The 19,712-nt window shown below is 53.0% G+C and overlaps 1 protein-coding gene across 3 annotated transcripts in view; it reads right to left on the bottom strand.

Moving 5' to 3' along the window:
- The window catches only part of LRRC8A (leucine rich repeat containing 8 VRAC subunit A), a 28,191-nt gene continuing 8,479 nt past the window's right edge, over positions 1-19,712 (bottom strand). For all 3 annotated transcript variants that reach the window (XM_084799341.1, XM_084799339.1, XM_084799340.1), the window contains exons 3-4: positions 7,525-9,686; positions 1-1,925 (exon numbers count right to left, since the gene is read on the bottom strand). In XM_084799341.1, coding sequence (XP_084655467.1) covers positions 1,650-1,925; positions 7,525-9,678 — 2,430 coding nt within the window. In that variant the 5' untranslated portion in view covers positions 9,679-9,686 and the 3' untranslated portion in view covers positions 1-1,649. The remainder of the gene's footprint in view (positions 1,926-7,524; positions 9,687-19,712) is intronic.

The raw sequence follows: 19,712 nt of genomic DNA, 5'->3' as shown, positions 1-19,712 counted from the left end.
CAGGTGTGTTATAGATTTATTTGATATCTGAACTGAGTCTACAAGTCAGACCCATGTGTAACGGATTGCTTCATGGTTGTCAGAGGCTAGTGTGCAGTATTTCAAGAGTTACATCCAATGACACGACGCGGGAAAACACAAATGGATGGAGACAGACATACTAGTTAAGACAAGAGACGCTAAAACGTGCCTTAGTGTCCATGTGATTGATCTAAGGCAAGGACCCTTCTAAAGTGGGACCCTAGTGATTGAGCTAAAGCCGAGTGGCTTTCCACCACTAAGTGCTAGCTGTACTGTGTGCAAACCAGGTGCCCAGTACAAAAACTGTCCTGGAACAAAAACTGGGGAGCCTGCCCTCCCAGGGGCGACCTCTCCATACCCAAACCTGCCTCTAAATGTCTGCTGTTCGTGGAGGACCAGATGGTGACAGAGCCAAGGTAAGCAGCAGAGGCGAGTGGTGGCACTGAGCAAACCCACAACACAAGATGTGGGAACAGAGTCCGGGGGAAGCAGCTGCTCTGGGCTCCTTAACACTGTGCGCAGAGGGGCGTTGTGGGGGAGACGGGGATGGAGCACCGTTCATCTGGGGACTAGCCAGCTCAAGTCTCCTCCCTTCTTGGCAGCTCCAGAGCCTTCCTTTTGGCTGACAGCCATGAAAAGGGCGCCTGCCAAGACCCATGGAGGAGAAAAAAATAATAAACCACCCCCAAAAAACAAACAAAACAAAACAAAACAAAAAACCCCAAAGCGAATAAAAATAAAAGCCGACTGATCCAGGATGGTGAGGAAAGATTGGGAAGACATTCTGGCCCACACCCCAGGGACAGGAAGTGTCCTTCACTGTTTTGCTGCTTTGCTCAAGGGGAAACACCACCCACCCTGAGACTTTAACTCACTGGCCTTAGTGTCTTTTTTTTTCTTTTCTTTCTTTTTTTTTTTTTTTTAGTTTTTCTTTCTTTCTTTTTTTTTTTTTAAATACCCAAACCATCGTTTTCAAAGGAAAAAACAAAACCTGATTTAAAAAAAAAAAAAAAAACCAACTAAAACAATTTTGCTTCAAAATCTGATGGGGCAAGCCCCAGGCCTGGCCTCTCCACCAGAAGGCCTGGTCTCCCACAAGCTCTGCTGCCAGAGCCTAGCACAGCGCCAATAAGGCAACCGTCCTGCGGCTGGCTCACCTTACCCAACCCTGCCCAAGTCTGGGTGGGCACTTGATTCTGTCAGCATCACCCAAAAAGTAAAAGGCGAACACTGCCAGGTTGCTTAAACACTTCCCAAAGCCAAGCCACGGGAATGCTAAGCTCTCTGTAGGGTGAAGACGCTAGTGGGAAAGTGCCAGGTCTACGTAACTGTCCCTGGGCCTCTGAGGCAGAGATGGCCTCTGGGGTGGACACTCTGATTGTCCAAATACTGCACTGAGACTATTCAAAGACTCCAGTCTCTAGCAAGTGTCTGCCCCGGGTGTATGAGTCCCAGACGGAGAAAAGGGACCAGCCCTCAGCCCCTGTCTTCTGCCCCGGCCCAGCTCACGCCTGGCCTGGGCTCTGCCTGGCTGAACCCAGCTGGCTGTCCAGCAGTCATGGGAGAGCTGGGCTGCCCACTTGGCTTGAGGGCGTGCTGAGGGTCCTTGCTGCTCCTCCAGGCTTTGCTCAGGCCTGCTCCTTGTCAGCTCTCCAGAGCCGTTCCTTCACCTCGGGTGGCAGCGTGCTGAACAAGTCCTCTTCCACCACCAGGCCACTGCGCTTCAGCAGTGGGCACTCGCCCAGCTCCACGGGCAGGCACTCCAGCCGGTTGCCCCGCAGCTCGATCTGGGTCAGGTTGGTCAGCTCACCCACTCTCGAGGGCAGCGACTGTAGTACATTGTTGCCCAGGTGCAGGGCCCGCAGCTTCCGACACTGGAAGAGCTCTGGGGGGAGCGCCTCGATCTGCAGGAGGGAGCAAAGGGCTGGGGTAAGGTGTATGCCTGGACAGAGCCTTTGAACCTTCCCACACGCTTCACTCTCTCTGAAGCCTGATGGACCTTAGTGTGGCCCAAATCTGGCCAATAACTACCCTGTAGTTCCCCCTGCAGGAACAGATCTGCCGGCCGGAGTCCTACGACACCCAGAACGGGCTGTGGGCTCTAAGTGCAGGGTGGGTCTACCCAGTCCCTGCCCTAAGGGGCAAGCCAAGCCGGCAGCTCCACATCCCAGGGGCAGGCGTTTCGTCCTGCCTAGCTTAAGAGTAGCTTCTGAATGTAAGGCAGCAAGTTCTGGGAACTGAGGAGAGTTCCCAGCTAGAGGCTTCTCCTTCCGGGACATGCCATCCTCATCTGTCAGGTCACAAGGTTAGCAAGGTGCAGGGGGCCCAGGACTGGACACTCGGGACAATCCTAATTTGACCACACAGGAAAAACAAACAATATCTGGGTGCAGCTTACCACAAGGCAGGCTCACTTAGCACAGATACTGCTTGGGTTTTTTGGGTTTTTTTGTTTTGTTTTGTTTTTTAAAGACTTATGTGTTTTTATGTGTCTGGGTCCTTGCCTGCATGTATGTATGTGCACCCATGTGCATGCCTACTGGAGGCCAGAAGATGGCATCAGCCGCCACAAGTGCTCACAACCACTAAGCCGGTCTCTCCAGTCCCTGTTTGAGATAGGATTTCACTGTGTAGCCCTGACTGTCCTGGAACATGCTACGTAGACTCTTGGATTCACAGAGATCTGCATGTCTCTGCCTCCTCAATGCTGGGACTATGGTATGTGCCATCATGTCTGGCTTAAATTTATTTTTATTATTTTATTTTATGTTTTTGAGATAGGGTCTTACTATGTAGCCTTGGTATTTTTTTAAAGTAATTTATTCCTTGTTAATTTATTTAACTTTTTTATTTATATGTTTTAGTGTGAGGACATCAGATCCCCTGGAGCTGGAATAACAGACAGTTGTGAGCTGCCATGTGCATGCTGGGAACTGAACTCAGGACCTCTGGAAGAACAGCCAGTGTTCCTAACTGCTGAGCCATCTCTCCAGCCCCTTTTACGCTTTTTAAAGATTTATTTATTTACTTTATTTATATGGTTTGTCTGTATATATGTCTACACGCCAGAAGAGGGCACCTAATCTCATGGGACCACTGCTTTAGACAGTAGTGAGCTACCATGTGGGTGCTGGAAATTGAACCTGGGTCCTCTGGGAAAGCAGTCGGTGCTCTTAACCACTAGGCCACCTCTCCAGCCCCTGAAGATTTATTTTTATGTGTATGAGAGCTTGTCTGTACGTGTGTCTGTGTACCACAATAATGCCCAGCGCCCACAAAGGCCAAGGGTGTTAGACAGCTGGGAAATGAGCCCAAGTCCTCAGTGGGGACAGGAAGCACTGGCAACTGGAAAGGCAGCTCTCCAGCCCTAACTGTGTGTGTGAGTGCCTGAGGAGAGCTGCACAGGGCGCTGGGAACTGAACTCAGGTCCTGTGGAAGAGCAGCAAACAACTCTTAAATGTTCAGTCTGTATCCCTCAGCACAGATACTGTTATCTCACTCAGTGTTCAAAACCAACAGTAAATGCTCTGTGAATGTTTCCCACATCACAGTTGGGACAATAGAAACCTGAAGACAGGTGAGAGCTGGTGCCAAGATTTGAAACTGGTCCAACAGTGATGCTCTGGTGACTGTTTGAGGTGTTCTGGGATGCAGGAAGGGCCCAGGGCTACCAGCCTCTTCCCTGCCCTTCTCTGGGCAATCGGCTCGAGACAAGGGTCCTTAGCTCACCTGTCTGAAAAGTGCCACCTTCAGGAGGAACGGGCAGGTGGGGAGCGGGCCTTCCTGCCAAGCAGGGACTGGGTAGGGCTACACACTGCCTACCCTCAGGGACTCGACCATATCCCTACACACTGCCTACCCTCAGGGACTCGACCACATCCCTACACACTGCCTACCCTCAGGGACTCGACCACTGTCCCTATTTTCCTGCTAAGGAGAAGTGACACCCCCACACACACACCTAAGGTTGCATGGCCATGCCTGAGAGGACGCAAGCTTTGCATCCTGCAGCCACTCACACAGGAACCATATCCTCATTCTGCGTTCCAGAGCAGGAGGGAAGCTTCTTGTCCTCCTGGGCCTCAGTTTCCCCATTTTTGCCTTGTGTTTTTTGTTTGCTTGTTTTGTTGAGACAGGATGCAGCCCAGGCTGGACTCAAACTTGTGGCAGCCCTCATGTTGCAGGCTTTCCAGTGCTGGGGTTACAGGAATGAGCCACAGTGCTCCCTAGTCTCCCCACTTGTGAAACACAAAGCTCGGTCGAGGCGTTCTTCTCATCTGCAGCATCTGGAACTTAGGATCCTTTTTCAGCGCTGCGCTTTAACCTCACAGGTTCTGGTTCCCAATGAGCAACCTAAGTTTTCAGCAGGGAAATGAGTGTGGCCATAGCCTCAGAATATGAGGCCACACTGCTTTCTTTTCTGTTTGTTTGTTCATTTGTTTTCGAGACAGGGTTTCTCTGTGTATCTTTGGTTGTCCTAGACTCGCTCTGTAAATCAGGCTGGCCTCGAACTCACAGCGATCCACCTGCCTCTGCCTCCTGAGTGCTGGGATTAAAGGTGCACACTACCACACCCAGCTCCCACACTGTTTTCTTTCTTTCTTTCTTTCTTTCTTTCTTTCTTTCTTAAAAAAGATTTATTTATTTACTTATACAGTATTTTGCCTGCATGTGTGCCTACACACTAGAAGAGGGAATCAGATCTCGTTATACATGGTTGTGAGCCACCATGTGGTTGCTGGGAATTGAACTCAGGACCTCTGGAAGAGCAGACAGAGCTCTTCACCTCTGAGCCATCTCTCCAGCCCCACATACTGCTTTCTTCAAGGAGATGTCTGACCCCCTGCTGTGGCCAGGGGTCAGAGATGGAGCAAGGTGGCTACAGAGTCTAAAGTTCAGGGATATGAAAGTCAAGGGTAGATAGGAAGTGAGCCCTGCGGGACCAGGGACCAGAGCCTTCCCAGAATACCCACACTGCCTCCCTGCCCGCGCCCCATGCTCTATGACCTCCTCTAATGATACAAGCCAGGGCAGTAGAATGCTTCTGTCCAGTGAGTGGTGGAGTCGGGTCCACTAACTCAGCGCCAGTCCATGCCTCCAGAGGTCCCTCCTTCAGAGTCCCGTCCCCAGAACCCCACCACTATTACTCTGCCACCCTCCCTAGGCCTGAGAGAAAAGTGCAGGCACATTAGGTAGCTTGGCTCCCTGCCATGGCCACTCTTATCCTTTAGACCAAGTGTCCCTAGTCCAGTGAAGGCTTAAGAGCTGTTTCCCATCACTCTGAATTCCACCTCTCTCGCCTCTTCAGAGACCTCAGCGGCCCCCTGATTAGCACAGGAACAGCCTCAGGTCCACTAGGTCTTCACTAAAGATGACCTCCCAGGAGCCTCTGGGCTGCTCCCTCTCCCCCAGCTCCTCAACCTTCCTGACCATCCACCTGGACCAGTGCTATCTCTGAGCTCACATAACCCAGCCTTGCCGCTGGCCGGTCACAAGCTAGACCCACACACGTCCTTTCACTGACTCCCTGTGCATGACAGCCATGTGCTCCAACCCGACTACTTTTCACGTCCGATTGAAGACAGAGCCCCGTTCCTTTCTCCTGGGCCCAAGACCCCTCTTCACCCAGGAGCACAGTAAAGAGGACTCTGAGAGCTTCCGGACACCTCACCGAGAGCCCGACACAGGCTGCACACTTGATCTTCCCTCTGACCTGCTCATCCTCTCAGTCCTGGTTCAGTGTTTAAAAGACCTGAGAACCCCACACGTCCTCCTCAATGGGTGACCTATGGCTCGGCTCTACCTCCAAAGGCTCTCACAGACTCATTTTCATTTCTGTTCCCAGCAGCCTTGTCCAAGTCAAGCCTCCCACATCACTGCCCCCTACTGGAGGGCAGATCCAGGAGGACCCTGCCTGCTTATAATTGGTCCAAGCACATTTTTTCCCTATAAAAGGCCTCAGGGTACTGCTGGGGGTAGGGACAGGATGTGACTAAGCAATGTGCTAAAATAGAGTGTCGGAGGGTCTCCTTCCTCTAGCTCAGGACAACATGCCTCCGCCAGCTCCTTTCCTAAGGGGTGACCTCAGTCAATAGGCATGAAGCTAACAGGCAAGCCTGGTGTGCAAACCTGGGGGTGAGGGACAGGACAGAACAAGGCTGGAAGCTGGCCCAGCCCGACACCTGGGGCACAGCAGGCCCTTCAGTGTGGGTGGAAAGTCCCTCCTGACTCTCGAGTCCAGCACTATGCCACAGGGAGCCACTTAGCACCCCCTCCTCACATTAAAGAAGGGCTTGGCCTACGCAGTGCTTTTTCTTTATGGACCTCCAATGCTTCCTCTCAGAGGGTCGTACTATAGTGAAAACAACCAGAGTTGGACCATCATCCTTGAAAATTCTCAGTGTACATGAGCCATGCCCAATAAAGATTGTCCCAATCCCTCTGACATGGAAGATCCAGGCTGGCCTGCACTGCAGGTGCCCAGGGACTAAGGAAGAAAGCACCTGTGCCGCCACCAATCTGTGACATGTAGAGATGAGTCCCGAGCTAGATCCACATCTGAGTGAGGCTGGTAGGACAGAGCTGCTGGCAGCAGGAGACTGAGTGTCACACCTGCTCAAAGCCACCACAATCCCCACTCAAGAGCCAGCCACGCTTACTTTAAGGACCACTGTACTGAAGGCACAGAGGTGGGGCTGAATTGTCCCTCTTGCTCTCTGTCTCCTGACCCCTAACCTCAGGCTCCCCATCTTTTACAGAATGGTACCTGCAGGTCATGAGGACAGGGGAACCTCCCACCCAACATCCTGTAGCTACGGCCTGGTTTCTCCTGGGAGGTCAGACCACAAGCCACAGAAGTGCCCTGCCCTCAGCCGTTACCTCTTGCTAGGGGCTTTCCTGTCACACAAGGGCTGGTATACAAGGGCCACCTACAGTTTCAAGGGCATTGCTTCCTACAGTGCTGTCCCCAATTTCCTCTCCAGAAAAGCTGGCAGGACAAGTTACCCCACCTCAGCCCAAGCTTGTTTTTCACCCCTCTGCTGCAGACAAGAAAGGGACATGAGCTATGCTGGAGCTACAGAGACCACTGGCTTCACCTCAGCCGGCAAAACCACCCACAGAGCTTCTCTTGCCGAGGAGACACAGGCCGGGCCCCTTGGCTCAAAGTATTGTAGGGAGACAAAGTGTGGGAAATAGGTACCACAAACACTGGGTTGGGACCTGCCCCCACCACCTCACTTCAAGAGTACCCTGGTGTTGGGACTCCTAGGTTACGCACATTCCTGAGGCAAGGGCCTGGTCACACCACCTGTCATGGCAGAACTCAGAGCTTCTGTGACAAAGACAGACCCCCAAATCTGCAATGAGGCCTGGGAGTCTGACTCCTGAACCCTCTCTGTGTTTCTAGAAAGAAGCGAGGACCTCAACCCCAGAAACATCAGGTGGCCTGAGACACCAGTCCTCTGAGCACCACAGGAGGCCACGCCGTGGCAGGCCACTCACCCTGTTGGCCGTGACAGCCAGGTTCTGGAGGTTCTGCAGGAGGCCGATGTCAGCGGGGAGGAAGGTCAGGTTGTTGTGGCTGAGGTCCAGGTAGCGCAGCTTGCGGCAGTAGAAGAGCTGGGTGGGAATCTTCTCGATCTTGTTGCGGTTCAGGTAGAGGCGCTCGAGGTTGGTGAGGTTGCCGATCTGGATGGGGATGTAGGCGATGTGGTTGTACCACAGCTTAAGGCAGGTGAGGCGGTGCAGGTGCTGGAAGCTGATGATCTCCTCGATGGTCTTGAGGTTGTTGTCCTTCAGGTCAATCTCCTGCAGGTTGTGCAGGCTGAAGATGGAGTGAGGGATGCGCTCCAGGTCACAGCGGATCAGCTCCAGCTCCGTCAGATTCACCATCTTCTTGAGGCTGTTGAGGACAATGAGCTTGGTGCCCTCGTTGTTGATGGACAGCTTCTGCAGGTGCACGCCCACATCCGTGACGACCTGCGGCAGCTTGCTCAGGTTGCTTTTGAGCCGCAGCACCTTGAGGCGCTTGAGCTCCCGAAGCCCGTCGATGACGATGTAGCGGTTGTTCTCGGCACTCAGGTTGCCTGTCAGGTGCAGCTCCTCCAGCGTCTTCAGGCTGTAGATCCACAGGGGGATCTCCTTGATGTCGGTGAACTTGATATGTAGTGCCCGCAGGTTCTCTCGCAGGAAGGCCAGGGCGGGAGCCTCGATCTTGGCTGCGGTGTGGTACAGCCACAGCTCCTTGAGGCCTGTGAGCTGGGCGATGCTGGGCGGGATGGTCACGTCAGGAATCAGTTCCAGCTTTAGGACCTCTAACTCCACCAGGTCAAACACGGTGTCGGGGATGCCGCTGAGCATGAACAGGTGCAGCTCCAGCTTGTCCTGGGCGTTTTTGGTGAGCCGCTGGCGCAGCTTGTCCAGCGTCCACTCGTTGTTGAGGTTCAGCTGCCGCAGTTTGTTCTCGCTCACCTCAGACAGGAAGACGGCGAAGCGCTTCGAGTAGAGCGGGTCATACTGGTCGATGAGGTGCAGCATGAAGGCGAAGTCATTCTTGACGTCCGGGATGTCACTGTAGCTGCTCTCCTCCCGGATCGACTCAAACGAGTACTTCTTGAGGGAGCGCCGCAGCATCCACCACAGCGTGTACATGCAGATGAGGCCATAGAAGATGACCAAGCTGATGTAGAAGGATGCCAAGATCTTGAAGAGAGTGGCCAGAGGGTGGGCACAGCGGTAGGTGCGGTAGCCTGTCAGGCTCTCGATGTCCACAGTGCAGTCCACGTCAAACTTGATGTTGTGCACGTAGTAGACCGTGTAGCAGATGATGAGGACGAACTTGATCACCTTGATGATGGTCTGCCGCATGTAGAGACGGTACACGATATCCCCCTCCTCCACGTGGGTCCGGAACTTCTTCACCTTCTCAAACAGGGCCTTCGCCTGCTCCCCTTCCTTCTTGTCCAGCACGCCTGTCTCCGATCGGTCCACGATGCCCTGCTCAATCCGTGACTTAGTCCGCTGCAGCATGGGCACAGTGGCCTCCACATCCTCGCTGACTGTAGATGACTTCTTGTCCATGGAGCCGTTCATCTTGCTGAAGGCTGGCTTGGGGTCACTCTCCTCCACCACTGTCTCTGACAGGGCCCTTGTCGTCCACGGCGAATCGAAGCACTTGAGCAGGATAGACACAAAGTGTTCCAGCTTTGAACTGGTGCGTGGGAACTTGAACCAGAAGTTGCTGCAGGCCAGGAAGATGAGGGTGTGCAGGAGCACGAGGTACGGGAAGTACTTGGCAAACCAATGCAGGCGGTTCTCGTAACACACAGCGTCCACGTAGTTGTACTGGTGGCGGTCTAGGTCATACTTGATCCCTGTGGGGCCTGTGTCAGGAGTCGGTAGGACTGTGGAGTTGGGGTAAGTGGGCTCTGGGCTGGAGGCCCAGCCTCGGAAGGAGTCGTTGCAGGTGTCTTTAGTGACCCACTTACAAGGCAGGCAGATCATCTTGTCCTGGGTGACTTGCAGGGTCCCCCCAAAGACAGCAATCATCAGCATAACAATGGAGATGTAGTCGGTGAACACATCCCACCATGGCTTCAGGATCCGGTATGCTGGCTGTGTGTCCGCAAAGTAGCGGAGCTCTGTCACCGGGATCATGGTTTAACCTGAAAGGGACCCATACAAGATTTACCACAAGGCAGGCTCAATTGTGGACCCCAGGGATGAGGGAAGAATATAAAATTCCACCACTATAAGTCAGGTGGTGGTGGCACACACCTTTAATTCCAGCACCGGGAGGCAGAGACAGGTGGCTCTGTGAGTTCGAGGCCAGCCTGGTCTATAGAGTGAGTTCCAGGACAGCCAAGGCTACACAGAGAAACCCTGTCAAAAACAAAAACAAAACAAACAAAAAAAAACCAAAATAAATAAATAAATAAAACACACCACTATGAATCTCCTCAAACCACAGCCCAGCACTTCGCCATGAGCTGCACCAGTGGCCTGGAGGACTCTGCAGTGAGGACCAAGGACTCCTTTCCTTTTTTTGGAGACAGAGTCTATGTAGTCCTGGCTATCCTCAAACTCGCTATGTAGACCAGGCTGGTCTTGAACTCACAATGATCTGTCTACAGCTCTGCCTCCCAAGTGCTGGGATTAAAGGCGTACGCAATCATACCTGGCCAAAGCCATTTTTAAATTATTTTATTTTATACATATGTGTTTTGCCTGTGTGTGTGTCTGTGCACCAGTGAATGCCAGAGCCCAGAGCAGGCATCCGATTCCCATGGAACTGCAGTCACAGACAGCTGTGAGCCGCCAGGTGGGCGCTGGGAATTGAACCCAGGGCCTCGGGAAAGCAGGCAGCATTTTTAACTGATCTATCTCTCCAGCTCCCCAGAACTCATTCTTATGACACAAACTGTGAGGACCATGTCTCAAAAACAAAAGAAACTAAAACACATCTGCACGTTTATACACAGTGGGTGTAGACAGGACTGTGGGAGGCAGGAGGGAGGCTATGTGTAACTTCCTGTGCAGAGTGTGGTGTGGGGCAAGGAGCTGTAAACAAGTGAAGGCAAGCCTCTCCAGAGCTCTGTCTGGGTGCCTGACGGTGGCTTCTGTGACCCCAGTTTGAGAGATGCTGGACCAGAAGCTGCTTTAGGGAGGTCCAGCCTGTGCCACACTCACGGGTGTAAGGGGAGGCTGCTGAGGAGGCTGTGCTTACGCTGCTCTACAAAACTGTAGGGACCGAGGTAAAGGGAATGTCTATGCCTGGAAACACTTGGGGTGGGGGCTGCTCACTCTGTTTTCACTGACTGGTGACTCTCTGGACTTCTGGTTTGGTTTCATCTGAGACAGTCTTATATTTTATATAGCCTTAGGCTGGCCTCAGTCTCAGTCAGCATATAGCCAATGATGACTTTGAACTCCTGGTCCTGTCTACTCCCTAAGCCACCACACCCAGTTTATGAGTTGCTAATAAGAACCAAACCCAACAGCCTGGTCTACAAAGTGAATCCACAGCAGGCAAGGCTACCCAGAGAAACCCTGTCTCAAACAACAAGCCAACAACAGATCCAAACCCAAGACTTCCTGCCTGCTATTCAAGAGCTAGAACACCACCCTTTTTAAAAAGTGAAATTGTGCCTCTACTTAATAGTACATGTTCTTGATCCGAATCAAGATTTCACACCAATCTCAATTAAATGCTGTGTCAGGTAGGTCTGTTCTCTTGGAAGAGGAGTGGGACAGCCTGGGGACAGGGCTGGGCCACTGCATGTTCAAACCAATGTCCTTCATGGTAACCCTCCCCACAGATGCCGATCTCCCGAGGACACCTGAGGAGGCTGTGAGGCTGGAGGCACTGGCACTCGGTAGAGGAGGCCAGAGCTGGAACATGGGGCAGGCTCCCCACCCTGGCTCTGGTGGGTTCCCTGCCCTGTCCTCTTCAGCCCATCCCAAGAAAGCAGAGATCCAAGGAGGGGAGACAGGCCAGCCCTCCCCGCTGAGCTCGGGCTTCACTGACAGATGGAGTTCGCCCTCCTTCTGCCTGGGGTCCCATGCACAGGAGGCGCCTGGTTCACACGGTGTTGAAGAGACCCACCAGGTGTCTGCACTCCTGGGTTCCCACTGTTTAGGTCACCCCAGGGCCAGCAGGCACCGAGACAGTTCTCCTGGTGAGGCTGGGACTCTGGGGCCAGGATGAGCACCTATCCCACAGGAAGGCCCCAGCCCTCTAATGACCAGCTGGCTCTGTACACCACCCACACTCCTGGGAGAGAGGGGCACAGGGGTGCGGTGAGGAGGGCTGGCTGAATCACACAGCTCACCTCCAGCAGGGACCACACAGGGCATCTTCCTGGCTCCAGGGCCTCATTCAGAGCAGCTGAGGAGTGGAGAAGGCTAGGGGTAAAAACTGAGGTCCTGAGGGAGTGAGGCATCCTGTCCTACTCATCCAGGAGACTGGCAGGGGCAGCTTCTGGCTGTGACTTTCATTCCCTGGTACTTCTTTTAATGTCTCATGGGAAATATCCATCCTCCTTACGAAAGGCACACTCAGCTGTGCTGCCAGCAAAGTAGCGGTCAGACCCTAAGCTGAGGAGAGGCAGCCCAGGCTGAGGTGAGGCCAGCTAGCTGCTTAGGAAGGAGGCTCGCAGATCCGTTCATGCTCACCTACTTGGCCCTCCCCCAGCTCAAAGCACATTCTGGATTCTAGTCAGTCCTTAGCTAGGCCCCGTGGGGATAATGAACACATCCAATGTGTCCCCCACCTCAGGCCAGAGCTGAGAGGGGTAGAGCTAGAGCCCAGAGGAGGCCTCGGCCTGGTGAGGATGACCTGTATAAAGGCCTGCTTCCTCCAGGCAGCCACATTACTCCTGCAGCCTGAGCTAACAGGATCAGCTATCCTCCTCCACCTCCAGCTTGGGCAAGGCTAGATGCCTCTTTAGCACAGCAGTCCATAGCACACACAGGGAATAAAGAGACAGGCGGGAGAGGGCAGGGCTGGGTGTGGACCTGGGTGTGGTGAGCCGCAGTTTCAGGTGGATGTGGCTTGGGTAGGGCCAGCACGGGTGACCCCTCCCACTTCCTGCAGCGGGGAGAGACTGGAGCTATAGGAGTGGTGAGGTGCAGAACCCTCCAGGAGCCCAAAGAGCAAGATGAGTAAGCACCCACACTGGGAGCAGCGCTCCATAAAGAGGCTGGGAATGGGGCCCAGCCCAGAATCCACTGTGGTGCCCATGGTTTTTCTAAGCTGGCTTTGAGGTGTGATGAGATTCAACTACCATAGACGTTCACAGCCATTGTCCCACACCTGTGTCTGGCCAATACTGTGAAGCAGCAGAGCTGTGGCCCAGCTGTCCCCGACCATCTGCTTGCACAGCCTTTTCATCTTACACAACAGGAACTCTGACCATTAGTCACTGTCTCTCCATCTCCACGATCCAGAGGGTTCTAAGTCTCTCTGGGGCTCACACAGCACTGTTCTGTGCTCATCACACTATTCTTTGCTTACTGGATGCCCTCAAGGTTCATCGTGCTGAAACCTATGTTAGAGTGACTTTTTAGAAAAAATTTACTATCATGTGTGCAAGTGTGTGTGTGTGTGTGTGTGTGTAAAGCCACATCTCTTAATCCTTCTAATCCTTTCAAATAGTGCCACTCTCCAGTGATTAAGCATTCAAATATATGAGCCTATAGGGGCCAATCTTTTGGGGGTTTTGGTTTGTTTGTTTTTCAAGACAGGGTGTCTCTGTGTAGCCTTGGCTGTCCTGGACTTACTCTGTAGACCAGGCTGGCCTAGAGATCCACCTGCTTCTGCCTCCTGAGTGCTGGGATTAAAGGCTTGCGCCACCACCAGGCATATGTAGAAGGCCACTCTTATTTAAACCACTGCTGCTGCTGCTGCTGTGTGTGTGTGTGTGTGTGTGTGTGTGTGTGTGTGTGTGTGTGTGTAAGCCAGGACACTGGAGTTACAGCTAGTTGAAAGTCACCTGACATGGGAGCCAAATTCTGATCCTCTGGGAAAGGAGTAAGAGCCTTAACCACTAGGCCATCTCTCCAGCTTCCATTTTTCTTAAAAACGGATTCCTTTTTTTGAGGCATGGTTTCACTATAGTAGAGACTCAGGTCAACTCAGCAATCCTCCTGCTTCAGTTTCCTAAGTGTTGCGATTGTAGGCATGCAGCACATACTCTGCTTCTTCCTTAAGGCTCAATACTGCCCATGTGCCCATTTCCCACACAGACACACAGGCTCAAGAGCAGATGGCACAGCTCTGCACAGTGCAGCCCAGACAATCCACACCCTCAGGGACATTCCAGTGAGCAGCCCTGCCTACCAGCTCTCCTCGATGCCCCTGGGAGTGAAGGGAGAGCAGCAGAGGGATGGGATGGGCACGTGGGGATAGGACTCTCCTGAGGACGTGACCTGCAAGCTTCCTAACTTCTCTGTCTGGAAGGGAGCAGACACTGCAGGGACTGTGCCCACGTGGTGTAAATATGGGTCAAGGGCCTGGAAGGCAAGTGATAGAGCCCAATCTTTCGCCCCCTCCTTTGCACCCTATCCCAGATCACTCACCAGGGCTTGGGCCCTGGGCCACTGTCATCACCACAGACACTCCTTGTCCTGAGCACTTAGGGGAGAGATGCTACCTCAGTTTCCTAACACAGTGAGACCCTCATGAAAACATAGTGCGACCAAGGCCCTGAGCTCTGAAGAGGAGCAACAGACTGGGCCAGGCTGGGAGAGTGAGCTTCAACAGGTGGTTTCACCTTTCTGACCATCTTTCCTGACATAGTGCCAGGTTCTGGCCCAAACCTGGAGATGGAGTGAGGAGGAGGTGAATAAAATAGACATGTCTGGACCCCATACCACTGCAAGTAAGCCTTCCAACACTTGCTACTGAAAGGAAAGCGTGTGGCACGGTCGGGGAGAAGATGGCACAGTGGGCACGGTCGGGGAGGAAATGGCACAGGAGGAAAGACCCCAGGACCCCAGGCAGAGAGACAGATGGGATCCAGCACACATAAGGTGGTCCGAGGGGCAGAGAAACGGGGATTGGGAAAAGGCAGTCCAGAACTCTGAAGGATGTGCTACACAGTGCTAAGACCTGACTCTGCACCCGCCAGGGGAGGCTCTCCACAGGAGGAAAGGAGGCAGAGACCTAAAACAGAAGCCCAGGCCTCCAACTGACCTGCGTTTTCCTTTTGATTTAAAAACTGTGTGAGGCCCATGGTTGTCGCTCAATGGCGCTTGGCCAAGCCCAGGATTCCATTCTCAGCACCAAAACAATAGAGCACAAGACGCAAAATAATACAGCCTTAAAAAGAAAACGGAAAGCAGCACCCAGGGATGGGGATCAGGTGTCCTCTGTCGCTCTGCGATGGAGGTTTAGAAGGCGACCGGGAAATGGGTCAGGTCAAGTCTCTGATTTGGGGAACACAGATGAAAGGGTGTGAAATAGGGCTGAGCAAAGTCAGAAGCAGGCTGTGCCTGGCGGGCTACAGCGTTTCCTTTTATCTTCTTTTTCAGAAAGGGTCTCGCATAGTCCAAGTTGGCCTCAAACTTGTTGTTGTGGAGAGTGCCCTTCAACCCCTGATCCTCCTGCCTCTGCCTACCCAGTGCTGGATAACAGGCAGGTACCACTGCACTCAACTTACACGGTCCTGGGGACCACACCCAGGGCCTCAGCATGTCAGGCAAGCAGTCTACCAACAGAGTCACATCCCCAGCCCTATTTGCTCTCCTAGCAAAGATGAATTAATGTCCTCTGGAGACTCTGTCCCAGGGACTGGAGGCTGGCAGTGTGGTGGGAGATCTCTCAAAATGCTCAGAAGTAGGCAGGAGATGCCGGGGGAAGGAGAAGAAGCTGGGAATTCCATACAGCACAAACCACTGTGGGTTTATCCCAGGCCCCTGTGCAGAGTTTGGGATGTGGGAAGGTGGAGTAAGGGTTTCTCCAGCAGACTTGAGCTGAGACAGACTCCAGGACAGAGATGGCCCCAGGAGGAGGAATCAGGAAAACACATGCCTGTGGCAGGGTGCCGGGTCACATGGTTGTGAAATGATCAGAGGATGGAATACTACCCAGCTAATAAAAGTGGATTTGTTCAAACCCTTGCACAAGGGCAGACTCAGAGCACGCTAACTGTAGAACTGGCAACAACAGGGCAGCGGCTGCTGTTGCTCTCTCACCCCAGATGGATCTCTTCCTACTGTGAGCACTTGTTCCAGCCACCTAAGTAAGGGAGGGGATATGTGCGACGGTCAGGGCACCTGCAGGAGTCTGCACTCTCCTCTTCCATGCAGATTTAGGTTCTGAAGTCAGCTGAGCCTTGGCATCAAGCACCTCTGCCTGCTGAGCGCCTGCTGGCCCTACTGCCCTCTTTCCTGTTGCTTCATCTTTTATTTCTTGAAAGATTTTGAGAGATGACATTTTTGTCCACTGGGCTGGGGGAGTTTGGGAGGAAGATGGTGAGCACTTGTTCAAAGAGGTTCTCATACATGTGGTCCACCATGACGCCCAGCCCTGCGCTGATCGTGGGAGTGTGGCCCACAGAGCTTTGTTGGCAGGCATGTTAAGACCGTCTCTCTCTAGCACTGGGAATTGAACCTAGGACCTCACATGTGCTAGGTAAGGGCCCTGCCACTGCGTTAGTTCCCAGCCAGGCATTTCCAAGCCTCTGCTTCAGGACTTTTTTTGTTTTTAATATTTCTTTACTCATGTTGATTTCTCAAGACAGGGTTTCTCTGTGTAGCCTTGGCTGTCCTGGACTCGCTTTGTAGACCAGGCTGGCCTCGAACTCACAGCAATCTGCCTGCCTCTGCCTCTTGAGTGCTGGGGTTAAAGGCGTGCGCCACCACGCCCAGCTCTACTCATATATTTTATGTGTATCAGTGCTCTGCCCTCAAGCACATAAGAGGGAATCAGATCCCATTACAGACGGTTGTAAGCCACAATGTGGTGCTGGGAATTAAAGTCAGGTCTTCTGCAAGGACAGCCAGCGTTCTTAACTGCTGAGCCATCTCCCCAGCCCCTTACTTCAGGTCTTTAACTCACTTAAACTTACTGTTGGGGTTCCAAGGGATAGACTCTAATCATGTGACACTTGAGGCTGATGGCTTCTAAGCCCCATTGTTTTCCCTTGGGCTGCAGAGGTAACACTGTCATGTCTGACATCCGCAGATATGAGTGTCTGCTCTGCCCATCTGTCTGGGACCCACATGGTGGAAGGGCTCTGATGCAGCCCTGACACTTTCCTATTGGCCTAAGCTAGCTCACTATACAAAAGGCCTGCCCACCCCAGAGGCTGGTCTTCTCCCCACCCGCCACACCTGTCGAGGCCCAGCAGGCAGCAGTGGCTACACAGGTTACCAGTTGTGACCACACCACTCTTTCCAGGTGGTACACTCTCTGTCCAAGGACACAGAGCTGAACTCGGGGCAGCCCCATCCATGCCAAACCCTGCCCAATCCCCAGAGACACAGAAATGTATTCCATACAAGCCACACAGAGGAGCAGAAGGGTCAAATAAGCAACCCAGAGGGCCGCTGCTCTCCCCTGGGTGGCAGGCAGACAGACGGCAAGAGAAGAATACGAGACAAGTGAGTTCAAATTCATCTCCAGCACGAAATAATCGTGTAGCCCCAAGCACATAATTCACCCTATCACCTGTGTTGCAACTCTGACGCGGGAGTGCTCCCTCTTCACGAAGCGCATACATGGGCCCAGATGATGTCTCAGAGACACCAGACTAAACACGAAGCTGCTGACAAGGACAAGGGGTATGATCCCCAAAGGCAGCCAGTCAGGACAGGGCTGTCGCTGCAGGGTGACACAATCAACAGTACCAAGAGGTCAAATTCAAACAGGAGTGAGTCTCCCAGGGAGTGGGGATGTCTAACAGGGACAAAGTTTCTGTTTTGCAAGATGAACCTTCCTGAGGTAGAGGTGCTGACTACTGTAAGGAGGGACTGCAGCCACCACCACCCTTGACCTCAGCCACCACCAGCCACGCAATCTCAGCTGTAAGGTGGGACCATAGCCGTCCAGAGTGTCACTGTGAAAATGGAGGATGAGAGCTGCTGCACCTGTCTGAAACCTAGCACAGGTGAGGAGGCATGGCCACATCCCAGCTTGCCATCCCAGAAGACCGTCCCACAGGTCCATTGTTTCAGTCTGCTTGCAGGGCCCAGGAAAGACCTGCCAAGCCAGCCCTCAGGCATGGTGTCCCATCTTCAGGCCCTCCCTTTCCCACCCTCTTCCTCTTCCCCTCACACACCTCTTCTTTTTCCTCAAGAGGGTCTATGTTGCTGAGAAAGCCCTAGTATGGATGATGCTTCTTCACACACACACACACACACACACACACACACACACACACACACACACACACAATTAGAGAAATTATATGCTGCCCCTTCCATCTGGAGAAAGACCCCCCAGGCACGCGCAGACCTTGCAGAGATCCAGGAGCTCCTCCACCTGGGCAACAGGCCTCAGGAGCTGGCAAGCATGCCGAGCACGCCGAGCACAAAGAGCCTTTTGTTGAAGCACAAACAGAGCCTAAGAGAAAACTTCCCAGCGGGCAGGAGAAGGCTGTCCCTCTGAAAGGCTCCCAGCAAAGGAGAAGGGCTGGTCCTCAGAGGCCCTGTGGGACACTGCATGGCTGGCTGTGTCCCATGGGCTCAGCCTATGAATCTGCCCCAGGGGGTATGCTTCCTCGTGTACCAGGCCAGGAGGTGAAAGGAGGGCTCACCCTCGTGTGGTACCCAGCCCCCATCCTGGCCAGACCCCACAGCCGGCTGGAATGAGTCAGAGACTGTGGGCTGGGGACTTACCCTGCACAGGAGGGCACTCCCTCACTTCCTGGGAAACAGCCTAGGGGAGATGGCAAGCAGGAGCAGGAGGGTTAGAGGTATCTGAACTGCTCTCGCTTTAGGGCAGGGCTTCCCAAACAGGTCCTTCCTCTGTAAACCTGCAGGGTGTGGCTGCATTCTGGTAAAGGGTGACAGGCAAGGGCCACCTCCTGGACTACCCCCACTGGCCACTGGAATCCAGTATACAGCTCGACCGCTGAAGCTTAGACCTACCATTTGCCCTTGCTCTGCGCCCAGCTTGCACCCCAGCTTCCAACAGCCAGGCAAACCCTGTGGTGGCTCCCAACCTCACCAGTGAGTGACAAGAAACAGGATTCCACCTCATCTGTAAAACGAGCTGCCATGCCTGTTTCCTTGGAGCGAATGTTGCAGTGGGGACGGAATGAAGTGCTCTTCGAAAAGCTTTTGAATCATTCCTATGCAGTAAAAGGTTTACTACAGTTATTCCTGAGGGTTGTTGGAGATGTGGCCCAGGCTGCCTGGACAACAGGTACATGTCACTATTACTGCTGCTCTCAGAACAGAAGGGCTAACAAGTCCCTTTATTATGTGAAGTTTGAGGTCCAGAGAGGTGAAGTGACTTAATGTTTTAAGACCTAGTGGGAAGATGGACCCAGATCTGACTTGCCACTGTGCCAAGCAGTTCCTAAGACAACAGGTCTCCTGGGCCTAGCTGGATCCACAGGCCTTTTAAGATACTTCTTAGGGTAGGGCGGTGGTGGCGCACGCCTTTAACCCCAGCATTCCGGAGGCAGAGCCAGGCGGATCACTGTGAGTTCAAGGCCAGCCTGGTCTACAAAGTGAGTCCAGGACAGTCAAGGCTACACAGAGAGATCCTGTCTTAGGGGAAAAAAAAAAAAAAGGGATACTTCTTAGGAAGAGCCTCCTTCAGCTGAGACATGAAGAGCAACGAGGCATTTGTAAGCGTCACTCAGGAGCCCCTGGTATTTCAGTGTTGAGGAAACTTCCCCAGTTTTGGGTCTGTGTCCCTAGGGACAAAGGAGCCTTGAAGACTGGTCATGGTCTGCTATGAATACCTGCTCTGTCTTCTGAGACTAGTTAAGAAATGTGGATGTGGGGCTGGAGAGATGGCTCAGAGGTTAAGGGCACTGTCTGCTCTTCCAGAGGTCCTGAGTTTAATTCCCAGCAACAACATGTGACTCATAACTATCTGTAATGTGATCTGATGCCCTCTTCTGGCCTGCAGGTGTACATGGAGGTAGAGCACTTTATGCATAAAAATAAATCAATAAATCTTAAAACAAACAAACAAAAAAAAAACATGGATGTAAGCCGGGCAGTGGTGGCAC

The sequence above is a fragment of the Acomys minous genome (assembly GCF_964271855.1).
Source record: "Acomys minous genome assembly, chromosome: 10".
NCBI lineage: Eukaryota > Metazoa > Chordata > Mammalia > Rodentia > Muridae > Acomys > Acomys minous.
This window is presented reverse-complemented; position numbering and strand designations above follow the sequence as displayed.